Consider the following 17,271-nt stretch of genomic DNA (forward strand, 5'->3'; position numbering starts at 1 on the left):
ATGTGGCAGAAGTGCTGAGTTTTGGCTGGCAGTTAAGGACTGGTAGTACACATATAAGAACCTAAAAGACATACGGGCCTGATTTACAAAATGAAAGTCCCATTGAAAACATTTCTGTAAATCAGGCCCCCATATATCATACATTTCAATTAGTGTAATATCTGTGATACATGCGTACTGCATACGTACATGACCTTATTTGGTATTTAATATATGTTATGTGTGACATATATAATATATACCATGTATAACGTAGCATTGCCCTCTTAGACAGAGACAATTGTATGGAGAAAAAGGTTGCATTTGAGCTAATTTGCATACCCAGAATGTCTTACTGTTGTGGCTCAGAACTGGAGGTAAACTTCCAGTGATAGCTACTATGTGGCATTGTGGAATGTGTGACGTGGCTCAAATGGACTTTCCTATTTTCAAATTTCAGGTGAAAGTTTTTTTTATTTCAAACCTTTTTAAACCCACAATAACATTCTTGGTGTTGTCAATATACATGTATATGTCAGATGTATACATCACATATATTTGGGCCATAAAAAAGTATCCTCCATAAAAGTATGATGGTGAGCTGTGCCTGAAACCGGGCACAGCACATCATTACTGCCCAGTTTCTCCATCTACTCCAGTCCACATTAAATTCTGCTGTTGCAAATTCCTTATAGCAAAACAAAAGGAATGATGGCTGAAAAGAACCATGCTGCACCTCGTTGATGAGGCCCAACCAGGCTGAAACACGCCTGGATTTGCTTGTGTTTCTGTGCAGAGGGGGGGTGGCCTAGCAGTTCGGACTAGACCACTCCCATTGGTAGCAAGACTAAGACTGCCTTGCATACGGCTGCTCGACTCTGCGATGACGCAGACAGGCTTAAAAACAATGATGTGGGAGGTGGCCCAGAGCAATGCCTGTCACAACCTTCCACCCATCACATTCTTTGGCTGCAAATGCCTCATAGAGCAAGCAGAGTGCCCATTTTCAATTCCTGTCACATATGCCTTCCCCCTCCGAATGTACGGATCAAAGGCAGGTGACTAGTCTCCAGCAGTAGTAGAGACAAATACTGTAACTTATTTCCACAGTTTATACCTTCCGTGCCGTCGGGTTCCGCCTGCTCCTCTCGCTGCTTCTGCTTGAACTTCATGTTGCCGTGGTGCATCACTGCGCCGGTCAGCTTGTAGATACCCACTTTCTCCTCTGAATTAAAGCCCAGGATGTCGATAGCACTCTGGGTGTAAGAAAAAGACCCTCAGACATTTTGTTTTAATTTTGCAATAAAGGTATACATAACTAGAACTATTATTTTCACCTAATATAACAAATAGACACATTTTCCAGCATGGCTGTCATATTGTATGCCTAAATATCAAGTTCTATAGTGTCTGAGTTCAGTGGTGACTATTCACTTGAACTTTTTCCTGGGAAATTAATTCATAATTCCAGAAATAGAATACTGGTAACATCTCTTGTACAAAGGGATGTACAAGAGATGTATGCGTGATGGTAAAGGGATGTACGAGAGAGGTATGCATGATAGTAAAGGGCTGTACAAGAGAGGTATGCATGATGGTAAAGGGCTGTACAAGAGATGTATGCATGATGGTAAAGGGATGTACAAGAGAGGTATGCATGATGGTAAAGGGATGTACAAGAGATATACGCATGATGGTAACGGGATGTACAAGAGATGTATGCATGATGGTAAAGGGCTGTACAAGAGAGGTATGCATGATGGTAAAAGGCTGTACAAGAGATATACGCATGATGGTAAAGGGATGTACAAGAGAGGTATGCATGATGGTAAAGGGCTGTACAAGAGATGTATGCATGATGGTAAAGGGATGTACAAGAGATGTATGCATGATGGTAAAGGGATGTACGAGAGAGGTATGCATGATGGTAAAAGGGTGTACAAGAGAGGTGTGCATGATGGTAAAGGGATGTACAAGAGATATATGCATGATGGTAAAGGGCTGGAATAGAGAGGTATGCATGATGGTAAAAGGCTGTACAAGAGATATACGCATGATGGTAAAGGGATGTACAAGAGCGGTATGCATGATGGTAAAGGGCTGTACAAGCGATATATGCATGATGGTAAAGGGATGTACAAGAGATGTATGCATGATGGTAAAGGGCTGTACAAGAGAGGTATGCATGATGGTAAAAGGCTGTACAAGAGATATACGCATGATGGTAAAGGGATGTACAAGAGAGGTATGCATGATGGTAAAGGGCTGTACAAGAGAGGTATGCATGATGGTAAAGGACTGTAAAAGAGAGGTATGCATGATGGTAAAGGGATGTACAAGAGAGGTATGCATGATGGTAAAGGGATGTACAAGAGATATACGCATGATGGTAACGGGATGTACAAGAGATGTATGCATGATGGTAAAGGGCTGTACAAGAGAGGTATGCATGATGGTAAAAGGCTGTACAAGAGATATACGCATGATGGTAAAGGGATGTACAAGAGAGGTATGCATGATGGTAAAGGGCTGTACAAGAAAGGTATACATGATGGTAAAGGGCTGTACAAGAGAGGTATGCATGATGGTAAAGGACTGTAAAAGAGAGGTATGCATGATGGTAAAGGGATGTACAAGAGAGGTATGCATGATGGTAAAGGGATGTACAAGAGATATACGCATGATGGTAAAGGGATGTACAAGAGATGTATGCATGATGGTAAAGGGCTGTACAAGAGAGGTATGCATGATGGTAAAAGGCTGTACAAGAGATATACGCATGATGGTAAAGGGATGTACAAGAGAGGTATGCATGATGGTAAAGGGCTGTACAAGAAAGGTATACATGATGGTAAAGGTGTGTACAAGAGAGGTATGCATGATGGTAAAGGGCTGTAAAAGAGAGGTATGCAGGATGGTAAATGGATGTACAAGAGAGGTATGCATGATGGTAAAGGGCTGTACAAGAAAGGTATACATGATGGTAAAGGGCTGTACAAGAGAGGTATGCATGATGGTAAAGGGCTGTAAAAGAGAGGTATGCATGATGGTAAAGGGCTGTACAAGAGAGGTATGTGTGATGGTAAAGGGCTGTACAAGAGATATACGCATGATGGTAAAGGGATGTACAAGAGATATAAGCATGATGGTAAAAGGCTGAGCAGGGGAGACATGCATGGTGGTAAAGGACTGCATGCACTCATACAATGAACTCCCTTTCCAGGCATGAGCATCTGAGCAAATGTCCTGCAGGAATATTAAGGATCTTTAATGTATATGAGGCATTGCAGTGAGGCTGGTGAAATGCAATGCCCCAAGACAGAAGCTCATGGGCCTTTCAGCCCATCCCTTACAGAGAGAGGGTATTGAGTAGCATGGGCTGAACGGTGTGGATGCAATCATCCCTGCATTATTTCCAGAGCTCCCCATGCACACCGCCGAGTGACAGAGCCGGACTAAATGTACTTACATCTGTAGCCATTAACTCCTCTGCGTCGTCAATGCTGGCCACGGTGATCTCGCCTTGACTCACAAATCCAAAATCATAGGGATTGGTTGTAATGAGGAGCATATCTGTGGGGAAATTGTTATAGTCAAGTTTAAATTTGAAATGTGCATGTGTTGTAAATTATACAGAATGGTCATAATCATGCAAGCAATTTTTGTTTTTTGTGTCATTTTGCCTACGCACCAATGAGCTCCGGCTTCTTGTTGCACATGACCTGGTAAAAGATGTGGTAACTCCTTTCGGCTGACAGCTGGAATGTTACTCTGGATTTTTCCAGAAGATCTATTCACAAAAAAATAGCATCAATTATTTAATGCACAACATGGTACTGGCAGATCAGCGGATCTGGTGATTAAGTGACTCGCTGGGTCTTACATGTTTCAATATCAGCAGAGGCCAGTTTTCCTGTAGCCCCAAAATGAATCCTGATGAATTTACCCTGTGGAATTATAAATAGGCATATGTCAATTTGTGTCACGTTCCCTCAGAGATCCTGAATTGGGAGGAATTGGTTTACTTTGGAATGTTGAATAATATACACATTTCTAATATCACAGTTTTCCACTAAATCTCGTAGAGTAAAATAAAAGAATAATAAAGTGTTTGCAAAATCAAATGATCACAATTAGACACTTAAAGCAACACACCAAGGGGCCGATTCTGAGGTGCGTGCAAATGTAAGAAAGTGTTCTTCCATTATGGAGGAATACTTTACTTACAAACACCATATTCTGATGAAGAACGAATGTGGTGCAGGAACACTAAAGCTTCGGGCTTTGCAGGTGCCTGATTTATGGCTTGACAAGAGCCCTAGCAACCGTCAGGAATGCAGGGCAGCCACACGGAGAGGATTTTCCTTCCAGTAGCAATGGGTTAGCACCATAAAAAAAAGGAGTACAAATACGGTAACTATGAGGTGCCGTTAAACTCCACTGCACACTTGTTCCCCTTTAAACAATGCATTTCTTAGACTGCAGCATCAGTTTTATATTTTAATGAAAGTTTTAAAAAAGTTTCTTAAACTAGAAAAGTGGCAGTCTATTAAGAAATGCTCACGATGTCACAGGAGCAGATGTTTCCCCTACAACATGCGATTTTTATCAGCGTTTGCTGCTGAAAAGCACAACATATCCCCTCCAATATTTGCACCCACCTCAGAGTGATGGTGCCGGAAACTGGAGGGGAGAATGTCGGTTTTCCACACACTTTTTATCACATCTGAATCAGGCCCCCAATCAACATGCATCACGAGATCAACCTATGGATGTGGGGTTTCCACTGAATCAATTTCTCGCCTATCTGCAGGAACTTTGCTGTGGGAAAACAGTGCAACTAAGAGGATGTCCTCTCCTTTAAAAATATGTGCTGCTCCTGGAGTAACTGTTTGCTATGAAAATAGTGCTCCTAAGTGGAATATTTTGCATCAGATGTGGTCCATGCTGCATGCCCCCTCATTATATAAATATGTCTTGTACATGGAAAAACATCTTTCTATGCAAATAGTGCTACTGAGTGCCAGAGTCTGTGTTGGGCATGGTCCATGCTGCATGTCCTCTCCTTAATAGAATGTGTCCTGTACATGGAACAACTTCTTGATATGCAAATAGTGCTACTGAGTGCAAGAGTCTCTGCTGGACATGGTCCATGCTGCATGTTAGCTCCTTACACGAATACGTTAAACAGTCTTTGGGGCTGATTTACCAAAACGTTTTCAATGGGATTTCCACATGTCTAAACATGGTTGTAAATCCGGCCCTTTGTCTTTGAAGTCTTTTATGTGTAGGGTGCATTTATAAATCACTTATTCTTGCTGTCTGCTTTAGAGCTGAGGAATATCAATACTTACAAAACGCGAGGAGTTGTCGTTCCTCACGGTCTTGGCGTTGCCGAAGGCTTCCAGCAGCGGGTTGGCTGAGATGATTTGATCTTCCAGGGTGCCCTAGAGCCGAAATAAACATAGTAAATTCATTTCCCAAGTTCTCTTATCGATTATTTAGTCAACAAACATAGAATCGATCGCTTTGTGTGATACGTAAATAGCACGGAGCGGACCGCAACCACCAACACATGTGTCTCTACCACCCTCCGCATGCTGGTTTGTTTGTTTTAGTAAAGGGGTGTATATTGGGCACATATATCCAGGGCGTCCCAGGATTCTGTGCCTATTTATACTTTATAAGAAGCATAGTAGTTAGAGTGGCAGAGGTGCCATTGTGAAAACCAAGTTATTCTTCCACAATCCACAATCATCATCAACATATTTTCCAGAATATCATTTTTCTTGATGGTTGGCAGTGTATGATTGGGTTTTGAGGCCCAATGTGACTTCACCCTTTAAATGCCAGTCGTAGAGTACTCTTAACACGCTGGCCCCACTTTAAGCTAAGCAAGTACATGTCTTTATCCTTTAAGTTAACTATGCACGTATACTGCATACCTTGCCTTTTACAAATCCATGTATGGGGGAGGGCATATGTGTATATACAATGTTTATGTGTGTGTTTATTTGTTTATCTAGAACACCTGGGGCCAGATTACAGAAGTGTTGCACTGGTGCAAGTGCAAAGATTACACAGATTGCACTAGGGCAGAGTTTGCACTTGGAAATATGAGGAAACCATTGCACCATGACAAGTGCATTTTGGCATGTCATAAGCATTAGGGAAACAATTACCCATGTGAACAAAAAGATACTTTTTCACTGCATTTTTGCACCAGGGCAAAGTTTGCCTTAGTGCTAATACTGAATAGCACTAGTAACATAACATAACATAACATAGGCATCATAAATGTATTTTCTTTGTACTCGGGAAATGTTTGCCTTGGTGCTTATACCATGCCAAATTGCACTTGTCATGGTGCAATGGTTTTTTAACATTTTCAAGTGTTTATAGAAATAGGACAAACTTTGCTCTAGTGCTAATACTGTGCAAACTTTGCACCTGCCCCAGTGCAAGTTTTCTGTAATCTTGCCCCTGGAGACCATGCAAATGGTAGCGGTGTGCGGTATAATTCAACTAAATTGCCTTTAGGTGCTGTATTTCCAACTACTTAACTAAAGAATTTGGAGGGCTGCAAACAAACGCAACGGTTTATCAGCAAGAACACAGAATAGCTTTCCAATATGTTCCTATGCAGAATTCTCAAGAACTACATATTTTTAAAGAATCACAGACCTACAATTGGCAAAGGGGTTGCTGTTACAATACCTGTATTTTCCCAGGTGTCGGCTCCTGCTTCTTCTTGTCACCGGAGGCAGCGATTGATGCAAAGTACTGGATGACACGCTTCGTGTTGACAGTCTTCCCAGCACCGGATTCTCCGCTGTGGAATGAAGCGCACACATGTTGCATCCTGATGGACAATGCGAAGCATTACAAATACAAGGAAGGCCTGGACGCATACTTACGTGATCAGGATGGACTGGTTTTCCCGGTCTGGGGAAGAAGAGAACCAGATTTATCAGATGACATTTTGAATACTTAAAAGACGGATTTGATAGCTTCATAGATGGTACCACAAATCATTGCTACTTGTTTCAGAGGGGTCACTCATTGTGTGGCCCTCCAGATGTTGGGGACTTCAACTCCCATTCACTCTAGCAAAGCATAGTCACTTGTGAGTACACCTGGGAGCTTGCGTCTGTAATTGCCGAAAACATTTCAAATGCCCCCTTGCCAGGGTGATGTGTACAGTGATGCAGGTGATACATGATTGCATGATATTGGGTGTCAACTGGAAGCATGGCAGCCCAACAGGAAATGTTTCTCAATAAAAAAGTGGAGGCACAGAGAATCTATTTGTGCCACTTGATTAAATTATAAGTCTGTGGGAAAGAAGCCGCATTGTGTGTGCCATCCATCACAACAATATGAAGAGAACATTATATGGGCCATGGGTATACCAAGAGGGTAGCTCCACCTTTATTGGTAGCCTACACCCAGAAATCTGCCACGGTGTGGGACATACATGTGAATGCATGAGATGTGCAGGATCCTGAGGGCTACGCATGACTTTAGTGAACTGCTGTGATGCCAGAACCCCTGTACTCATCACACCCCCCACAATGGCGTGTAGTTTCTTTCTGAGCACTGCAGCCACCTCCTCGCCTTCTCTCATTCCTTTTGGAAGCCTGCAGTAGACCCGAGACCCAAATGCTGAGACATTCCGCCAAAAGACCCCCTTCATCTCTCATTTGTTTGCCATCAATGCTTTTCACCATCAACCTTTTTTTCCAACAAAATGCTCTGAAGCTTTCTCTGGGCATTGCAGGTCGCAAGATCCTGAATCATACTCAGTCTAATCTCAATGATACAGAAATGCTCCCCTGTTGCAAAAAACATACTGCAAGCACCAGGTTTCATTGAATGTTCGAGTAAACTGAAAATCAGGGCCCCGCACGCGTCAGCTAATCATACGGACTTGGGTACAGTATATGGAATGCCTTGGCCATCCCACACCTGAACTCAGCCCCTATATGTTGCCCTATATGTCGACCTTTGACTCCCCAGACCTCAGAATTAGCAGGACTGATTCACCAGTCTAGCATCCTGCTACCCAATGCAGGCAAGAGGCATCCCTGAGTAAAGGTCAGGAGAAGCAAAGATCATATGGGGGTAAAGTGTCTTGGACAAGAACAGGATATGGAGGCACCATGCACCCGTCTTATCGAATGCAAGGAAGCCGCATTTTTTGCACTGCACACAGGTTGGAAGGGGTCTTTTAGGCACGCGTTTAGCCCGGCTTTTTGTGTATGTGTCCTTTGTTGACTGTGTTTGTATTTCCCATTAATGTGAACTCTAACACTCACTTTAGGTTGATGTTGAACTTTCCCCCAGGACTTGATGTATATAGGTGCTTGTGTGACCTACCGGTGGGACATCTCTCTCTTCCCGAGGGTATGAGCAGCCGGCAGCAGATGGCAAGCCACAGAACTAGATATGACACTCCCAGGCCCAGCCTATGGGGCCACTGTACCAGTCTCCAGGGAAACAAGGGCACCCGGCTGCTTAATCAGAAGCCCATGACAGGAATCAGACCATGAGAGCAGCATAGAAGTGTTTTTTCCTCGTGAAAGTGCTTTTACCCAGTGTGCGCTAAGCATTCTCTAGGTGTCTGCACACTGTGCCCTCTAAACAGCCCACACCCTGGCAAGAGGAGGGCATGTCTCTGCTGTATAGCTTGAAAAATAATTCCAATACGAGATAAACGGTTGTTTCCTGCGTTGCATTTTCTTTTGGCCAGTTTTAATTCATAAGTCTTAAATGTTAGAAATAAATATATTGATAGCCCCTCCCCCCATTCGATAATTTGACTCACCAGTCAGCATGAACTGATAGGCGTTGTCCGAGATGGAGAAGATGTGTGGAGGGGCCTCCTGGCGCTTCTTGCCCCGGTAGCCGGTCACCACTTCGGGGTTGTAGACTGGCAGCCACTTGTAGGGGTTGACAGTTGCACAGAAGAGACCTGAATATGTCTGGGAAACACAAGAAAATGATTATCATCGTCCACCTGGGCAACGAACCTGTAGAAAATGCTACTACTTCATAATATAGGTTATAAGCAGAGTTTTGGTGTCATAACTGAAAACACGGGAGAGAACATGGCATGTACCATTTAAGATTGAGAAGCAATGCTAATTCCTTGCGGCCCAGAATGCATCTGAGAACAGGGAGTGTTTAGAATACTGGTTAGAGTGCTACAAAGCAGAACGCAAGCAAAGTGGTCCATGTATAGGGGATCATATTAGGTTCTCCTAGGCTACGTCGACAATTCTAGTAGCCACATTGCTAGGATTGTCCTCCACTAAGCCCATGTTAGTCAAGAGCCCACATTTTAAACTACAAAAGATTCTGGGACCATCCCAGTTGGCAGTGTGGAAGAAGTGTAACCAAGTGCCCTTAGTGTCACAACTATGCACACTCTCGTGTAAAATGTCCTACAAAATATCCTGCAGCAGAACCAGTCTCGTAAACCAATTTACGATCATGTTACAGAAGGTTTTTGTAGAACTATCAGCAGGCTCTGAATTGTGGATAGAGTGGTGTTAAGGGCCCAAAAGTAAGTTCTACAACTGCTGCTCTTGCCAGATAGTAACTTACTAACTCACGTTACCTATGTAGTCACTGCATGCTATTGAGCAATCTCCCAAACAATACAGACAGGATTTAATCTCAATTTCCTTTTTTAAGCAATAAAATAAGACAGTTTATATGTGTTTCCTCTGGACATATAAGAAGAGAGCCAGTTGATTTGTCCACTGGCCAGAGTATGTGTATAGAAAATGAAAACTATAACATTATCACTAATGCCACGGAGAGTTGCATTCTTCTCAGTGTACTCACATAGATCATCCAGGCTGCATAGCGCTCTTTGAGGTTATACAGCACCGTCGCTTCATTCAGGTGGGTCATCATAGCCATGTCCTCAATTTTATCATACTTGGGGGGATTCATCGGGAAGACTTGGTCATCCTTGACAGTGAGAGTCTTTGAAAGAATTGAGGTATAGGATGTATTAATATTGGATTGAAGTTGAGCCTTGTTAAAGGATATTGACTAAGTTAAATCAATTTCTACTTACTTGACCGCCCTCAGTTTTTACTGTGACTTTGCCACCCTCTTTACTCTGGATTACACCCTTTACGAATAACTCCTTTGGCTCACAGACAAAGCAGGAGGTTTTAGCATCAAAGGGCCGATTCTGGTCCTCAATTCTTTCCTTCTCAGTCTTTCGGAGGAACTGAGCCGCCACGCCAAAGACGGCCATTTCAGCGTCTGAACTCATGGCTGGAGAGTTCCTGCAGCATCAAGGAGATACAATTTGAATGTGGTTCTGAGCAACTATTTTACATTCGTATATAAACAGCGAAAAGATCATTATCGCACAAAAGCTGAAGGTTTAGAGGTGCCACATAATCATAACACCGGTGCCATCATATTAAGTGATGTAGGAAATGCCACCATGAATATCATAAGTTATAACATTAGCAAGTACACAATATGTGCTGCCAGAAAATTGGGATCAAAGCACCCTCTAGCAAACAGTGCCCAACTGCTAAACTGCCCTTTCCTAACTTTTAAACAACACAGTCAGTGACCATGGACCAAAGTCAGCTTCTAAATAACTTGGTCTCTGCCCTCCTGGAATATTGAAACAGGCCAAATCCTGGATAGGAACGGTCACAATCCCCTAATTTGTGGACCGTCAGTAACAGTGTCAGAACTGTGACCCTAATTGGCCCCGCAAATACTGATCATTCTGATATCTTCGTTAATGGAAGACTCTGGATGCCTTGGTCAGCTAGAGCTTCACTGCATAGCATTGTTATGTGATTTCTACCCGCCTCTACAAAGGGACACTGTAAAATGTTCAGGCGACCTCTGATATATCTATGATGATAGCGTGGAGACCACGTCAAGGGTGTACACAGAAGGGGAACACTTCCCCTTCTTGCAACTCAACTGGTAGTGATATGAAACTCAATGAGCTTCAGTTGGGTCAAAAGAACCCTCGTCAACAATCCACCAGTCTCTGAATGGAGGGATGATGGCTATCGGCCCGTGCTTGGCTGAAGCTCCTCACTCAGTGGCCCGTCCATTGCTGGTGGACTATGACTTCTCACTTGCTCTCTAGGTTGCATTCCAGTGTAATATTCTGCTAAATATTCACGTTGTGGGAATGTCTAGATCTCACGTCTGCCATTAAATACATGGGTTCCATTTGCCTGACATATTCCAAGAGTCCTCACCGGGGCCTCCAAGGTGCTTGCATCAAACACCTGGCCTGGGTTCACATTGCAGCTATCTTCCTGCACAGAAGCGGTGAGAGTCGAGCCAGCCCTTGCATGGCGCATTCACAGTGCTCTTCTGGACACTCAAACCCATTGTACGGTGCACTCAGGCTGCTCCCTCTGTACACTGAGAGCCATTGTACCGTGCTTATTGTGTACATCCCGTGTGGGGTACACTCAGAGAGCGTGCTCTATACACCCAGCACCCGTATATTCTACACCCAGAGCTCTTGTTCTGTTTGCACTGCTCGCCTACGTGTCCTGTACTGGACTCTTATAACATCTGTTCTGAACACCCAGAGAACCTCCGCTGTATTTCTCACATTAGAATATTGCCGACAACCATCGTCTGCCTTTTGAAGTCTACCATATTCATTGGGGATATTATGGGCTGTTTTAATTTTGACCAAACCATGTCAGAGGAACGTCATCATGGCAAAAGGGAGTCCTAAAAAAAGTAAAGCTAGGTATAAAAAAGTAAAAAAAATGAACTGCCCATAACAGTGAGGGGGGAAACAAAGGTATAGTTAGTCCTACTCTTTTTGTGATTTCCTTAGCTGACCTACGCAGATCCAAGCAACCACAACTCCCCAAGCTGATACCAGGGTGGGGGAGAGAAAGAAAGAGACGAAGGAGACAGAGAGAGGGGGGGGCAAGGAAAAGTATGAGAGAGAGAGAGAGAGAGAGAGAGGGAGGGCGTGGGGGAGAGAAAGAGAGAGAGGGAAGAGATGGAGGGGGCAAGGGAAAGAGAAAGAGATAGAGAGAGAGAGGGTCGGGGATAGAAAGAGAGAGGGAAAGAGAGAGTGAGGGACAGGTAAAAGAGAGAGAGACACAGAGTGATAGAGAGGGTGGGGGAGAGGAAGGGAACGAGAGGGAGGGAGGGCCAAGGGAAAGTGAGAGAAAGACAGAGAGATATAGAGAGGGTGGGGGAGAGAAAAAGAGACGGAAAGAGAGAGGGGGGGACGGGAGGGAAGGGGCAAGGGAAAGAGAGAGAGAGAGAGAGAGAGAGAGAGAGAGAGTGGGGGAGAGAGAGAATGAGAGAGAGGGAAGAGATGGAGGGGGCAAGGGAAAGAGAAAGAGAGAGAAAGAGGGGGGAGAGAAAGAGAGAGGGAAAGAGAGGGAGGGACCAGGGAAAGAGAGAGAGAAACAGAGAGCGATAGAGGGGGTGGGGGAAAGAAAGAGAGAGGGTGGGAGGGGGCAAGGGAAAGTGGAAGAGAGAAAGAGATAGAGATAGGGGGTGTGGGGAGAAGAAAGAGAGAGAGGGGGAGGGGGCAAGAGAAAGTGAGAGACAGAAAGAGAGAGATAGGGTGAGGGAGAGAAAGGGAGAGGGGGAAGATAGAGAGGGACACGGAAAGAGAGGGAGAGAAAGAGATACAGTGGAGGGAGAAAGAGAGAGGGAAAGAGAGAGAGGGAGGGACAAGAGAAAGAGAGAGAGAAAAAGAGAGATAGGGAGGGAAAGAGAGAGAAACAGAGAGAGATAGAGAGGGTGGGGGAGAGAAAGAGAGAGAGAAGGTAGGTTGAGGGCAGGGGAAAGTGAGAAAGAGAAAGTGATAGATAGAGAGGGTCGGGGAGAAAAATAGAGCGGGATATAGAGGAGGGTACAAAGGAATGTGAGAGAGGGTGGGGGGGGTGAGAGAACGAGAGAGAGGGGAAAAAGGAAGGAGGGACAAGGGAACGAGAGAGCGAATGAGAGAGATAGAGAGTGTTGGGGACAGAAAGAGAGGAGGGAGGGACAAAGGAAACAGAGAGAGGAAGAGGGGGAGATAAAGAGGGTGGGTGAGAGAAAGAGAGAAGTAGAGGGCGAAGGAAAGAGAGAGAAAGGAAGGGTGGGGGATAGAAAGAGAGGAAGAGAAACAGAGAGGGATAGGGATGGGGCGAGAAAGAAAGAGAGTGTGAGAGATGGAGGGGCAAGGGAAAGTGAGAGAGAGGGAGGGAGGGGGAGAGAAAGAGGGAGAGGGGAAGAGAGAAGGAGGAGCAAGGAAAAGGGAGAGAAAGCGAGAGAGAGAGAAATAGAGAGAGGTAGAGATGGTGGGGAAGAGAAAGAGAGGGGGAACGAGAGAGAGGAAGGGAACAGGTAAAGAGGGGGAGACAGAGAGGGTTGGGGGGAAAAAGAGTGGGGGAGGTAGAGGGCAGGGGAAAGTGAGAAAGAGAGAGGGGGTGGGAGAGAAAGAGAGAGGGAAAGAGCGAGGGAGAGAGGTAAAAAGGAAAGGGAGAATGAAGGTGGGGGCGAGAAAGAGAGAAAGGGAAGAGAAAGAGGAGGCAAGGGAAAGAGAGAGAGAGAACGAGAGGGATAGAGAGTATGGGGGAGAGAAAGCGAGAGGGAAAGAGAGAGGGAGAGAGGTACAAGGAAAGAGAGATAGAGAAAAAGAGTTAGAAAGAGAGGGGTAGGGGAGAGAAAGAGGGAGGGAGAGGGAAGGGGAATGTGTGGGAGAGAGAGAGAAATAGAGAGGGCGCGGAGAGCGAGAGGGAAAGAGAAAGAGAGAAACAGAGAAAGATAGAGATGGGGTGAGAAAGAGAGTGAGGGAGAGGGGGAGACGGCAAGGGAAAGTGAGAGAGAGGGAGGATGGGGGAGAGAAAGAGGGAGAGGGAAAGAGAGAGGGAGGGGGCAATGAAAGGTAGAAAGAGAGAGAAATGGAGAGATGCAGAGAGGGTGGGAGAGAGAATGAGAGAGAGGGAAATAGAGAGAGAGAGAGAGAGAGAGAGAGAGATGGAGGGGCTAGGGAGAGAGTGAGGGTGGGGAGAGAAAGAGAGAGGGGGAAAGTAGATGGAGGGCGCAACAGGAAAGAGTTAGAGAAGGTGGGGGAGAGGAAGAGAGATAGAGAGAGGGCAAGGAACCGAGAATGAGAGAAATAAACAGACAGAGATAGAGAGGGTGGGGAGAGAAAGATAGAGAGAGGGTAGGAGAGAGGGAGTGGGAAAGGGAAAGAAAGAGAGAGAGAGAAAGAGAGAGAGAGAGAGAGAGAGAGAAACAGAGAGACAGAAGATCAGGGAGAGAAAGAGAGAGGGAGGGGTCAAGGGAAAGAGAGAAGGAGTGAGAGAACCGAATGAACGAATGAATGAAAGAGATAAAAGGGAAATGATAAGCCAGAGAGAGCTACAGATGGGGAGAGAGAAAATATTGGGGATGCAAATGGAGATAGAAGCGAAGAGATGCAAGGTGAAGAAAGAGAAAGCAGGGCAAAGAAACCAAGAGGAAGAGAAAAGGAAGGGAGATTGAAAGGCATACATAGTCAGTGCAAGAAACAGGAAGAGGAAGAAAGAGAGAGTCAAGTAAGAGCAACACAAGAAGGAGAGGGAAGAGAGAGAGAGAAGAGAGAGAGAGAGAGAGAGAGCGAGAGAGAGAGAGAGAGATGAGTGGGTGAAAGTATATGCATATGGTGCTCTCTGGCAATCAGGTAGCCACAACAATAAACCCAAATAGACAGAGCCCGGAGCCTGGGTCAGAGTTGGAATTAAAACAACAACAATAAAAACTACAGAGACACGAATGTTGTGGCAGTACAAGGTGGTCCTTGCATTCAGTATTTTCTGTCAGTAAGTGATGTCATGATATTTGATCATTTTAGGTGTAGCACCTGGCATCAGCACTCGACACAAGTAAGGAAGACCAAGGGTATGTTTCCAGTTTATGGGGTAGGTAGGCACCTACACCCGTGATAGGGGCTGCAGGAAAGGAACCACTTAAGGTGCCAGTTAAGTTGTTGTTTCTCCTTCCTGAAAGCTAGAATGGGAATTGTGATCCCTAGAGGACCCACTAGGACCTTTCGGATTTATCTTTTTCAGTTCTGAATCAGAGAAGTAGATTGATGTCTGTGATGAGCTTTGGTTGACCAGGGTTTTAGATTGGAGATCAGGTGGGTTCAGGTTCCAAGAGGTACCCAGACGGACAAACTTGCGATAATCAGGGGTACGTTTCCGCGATATGTAGGGATCAGAGTCAGACAGGGCGAGCAGCAAGTTTGCCACCTGCTTGCCATCCCTTTCAGAAAAGATGCCATTCAATGCAGGACTTCGACACCATTAAATATGGCAGGAGGCGCTATGCAAATATAAGGTAACGTAGCATACTTTCATTCCCAAACTTGGTTGCAAGTCGCTGAGTATTATTAAGCCATGGTACTCCATGTGGAAAGCAGCTGGGAGGCAAGTTGAGCAAATAGAGCCAGAGAGTGTAAGGCGGGTACTCGGGGTTGACCAGGAATCAGACATGAATGACTAGGTGGGCATGAGTTCCTCTTGCCGGTCAAAGCCCAGAAAGAAGGTTGTTGCAAAGGCTAGAGGCCATGCATCTCTCAACACATCATTTTGCCATAGGCCTCGCATCGCTCACGGATAGTTTTGTATCTAAAAGAAGTTTGACCAGCAAAACCAATTCGGCCATGGTCACAATACAGAGTTACAATCCTGCCATTCAAAACACGAGCATGTTGATGGCTTTCAACAGTCACTGGGCCTGTTATAGTGGTATACCGATAAAGGAATGTCAAGAAAGGAATTGCAGCAAAAAAAATGATTCTGCCCAGACGCAGAGATAGAAATAGCATGTTAGCTCAAGGAGAAGTCAGCACAACTCAGTAGGAATCCTGTGTCCGTTGAAGTAGGACACATGACCACTTCTGCTGGCATCATTTCTATATTTAGCTTTAAGTTTGCTTCATGTTAACAAAGAAATATGTGGCCCTCAATTGAATGTTCTTCCCTCCCCCACCGTAGAGGTAGAATCTGAGTCTGACTGTACGGCAAAAAAATTGCATTACTTCCCTTACCAGCTTTTTCGGTGGAATGGAATTACCGCCATTTGTATTGCAATCAAATTACAAATGTACCCTTAAAGTGGGGAATTTTCCTCCAGCAATTTTCTGGAGTAAGCTCCCCCACTTTAATAGCATAAACTGGAGGAGTTACCGTGTTACCGTGGGTGGAATTGCCACCAATGCCCCCCCTGGATTCCTATGGACTCTATGAATGGGGGTGCAGGGGTAACTCCCCAATACTTCCACATGTAACCTGACATGAATTCTGCAGGAACGAGTGGCAGCATTGGTAACTGAGTTTGGGGGTAACTGATCTAGAATTACCCCCCAACTCGAAAGAGGCCCACACTTCGGTAAATTGTCAGCGCATCCAAAGTTTGCGTACTTGTGTAAAATAAGCAGCGTTCTGCAAAGGCACTTACCTTCACTTACTCCCCCGGTGGAAAAATCGTAGGACCTCGAGGCACACTGAAAACTGAAGCAGAGAGAGAACAGGTGTAGGCCAGGGTGTTTTCTAATTAGTCTCAAGCATTGTTGTGAATCCTTATTTAACTGAGTCATGCCAAGGGAGGTTTAGCAGCAACATCTGAAGCATTCTGCAGACTTATCTCACTCAAAATCTCACACAACCATCTCTCGCACAACAACCCGCACGCAATTCACAACACCGCAACAATACATAAGCAACACCAACAGCACACGTGGACTGACACCGATCCAATACTCGCACCAAAGCTCAGCACCCGGTGTATAACGAGTTGAAGCTGCCAACAGAACACCACTCCTCTCACTACCCTACTCCCGATTCACCTACTAACCCATCCCACCTTCTCATTTGCAGATCCGCCAGAGCGCCTCTGGACCAAGTCCGTTGGTGAAGGTGCACGGTACAAATACCTTTAACATTTAACATTCATCACTTAGCATTTCTGAGTTCCCGGCTCCTGGGCACAGACCGGGCACATCGTGTTTGGGAGTTGGGTTTCAGTGACATTATTTCAGGCATGCCGGGCATGGGAAAGGCGCGGATGCACACCGGTCCCATACACGTATGATTTCAGTTCAATGGTTACATGCAGGCTTGCTTCAAATTATATTTAGCTTAAAAGTACCAGGGAGGCACTGCCTGTAGAATCCACTCCTTACACACCAGACTAGTGAGACACAAGGAGCACACACACACACACACAAGTGGTCCTTAATTACCTCTGGAAGCCGGGCTGCAGGCGGATTAAAGG

The 17,271-nt window shown here is 45.1% G+C and overlaps 1 protein-coding gene across 1 annotated transcript in view; it reads right to left on the reverse strand.

The window, feature by feature from the left end:
* Positions 1-16,508, reverse strand: part of LOC138582821 (myosin-4-like) — a 44,081-nt gene extending 27,573 nt beyond the window's left edge. The window contains exons 1-11 of the mRNA XM_069654485.1: positions 16,456-16,508; positions 10,070-10,286; positions 9,832-9,975; positions 8,807-8,963; positions 6,897-6,924; positions 6,697-6,811; positions 5,334-5,426; positions 3,863-3,926; positions 3,671-3,769; positions 3,449-3,552; positions 1,097-1,235 (exon numbers count right to left, since the gene is read on the reverse strand). Coding sequence (XP_069510586.1) covers positions 1,097-1,235; positions 3,449-3,552; positions 3,671-3,769; positions 3,863-3,926; positions 5,334-5,426; positions 6,697-6,811; positions 6,897-6,924; positions 8,807-8,963; positions 9,832-9,975; positions 10,070-10,273 — 1,147 coding nt within the window. The 5' untranslated portion in view covers positions 10,274-10,286; positions 16,456-16,508. The remainder of the gene's footprint in view (positions 1-1,096; positions 1,236-3,448; positions 3,553-3,670; positions 3,770-3,862; positions 3,927-5,333; positions 5,427-6,696; positions 6,812-6,896; positions 6,925-8,806; positions 8,964-9,831; positions 9,976-10,069; positions 10,287-16,455) is intronic.
* Between the last annotated feature and the right edge of the window lie 763 nt (positions 16,509-17,271).

Source organism: Ambystoma mexicanum, chromosome 3q (assembly GCF_040938575.1).
Source record: "Ambystoma mexicanum isolate Mex_15411 chromosome 3q, UKY_AmexF1_1, whole genome shotgun sequence".
Classification (NCBI taxonomy): domain Eukaryota; kingdom Metazoa; phylum Chordata; class Amphibia; order Caudata; family Ambystomatidae; genus Ambystoma; species Ambystoma mexicanum.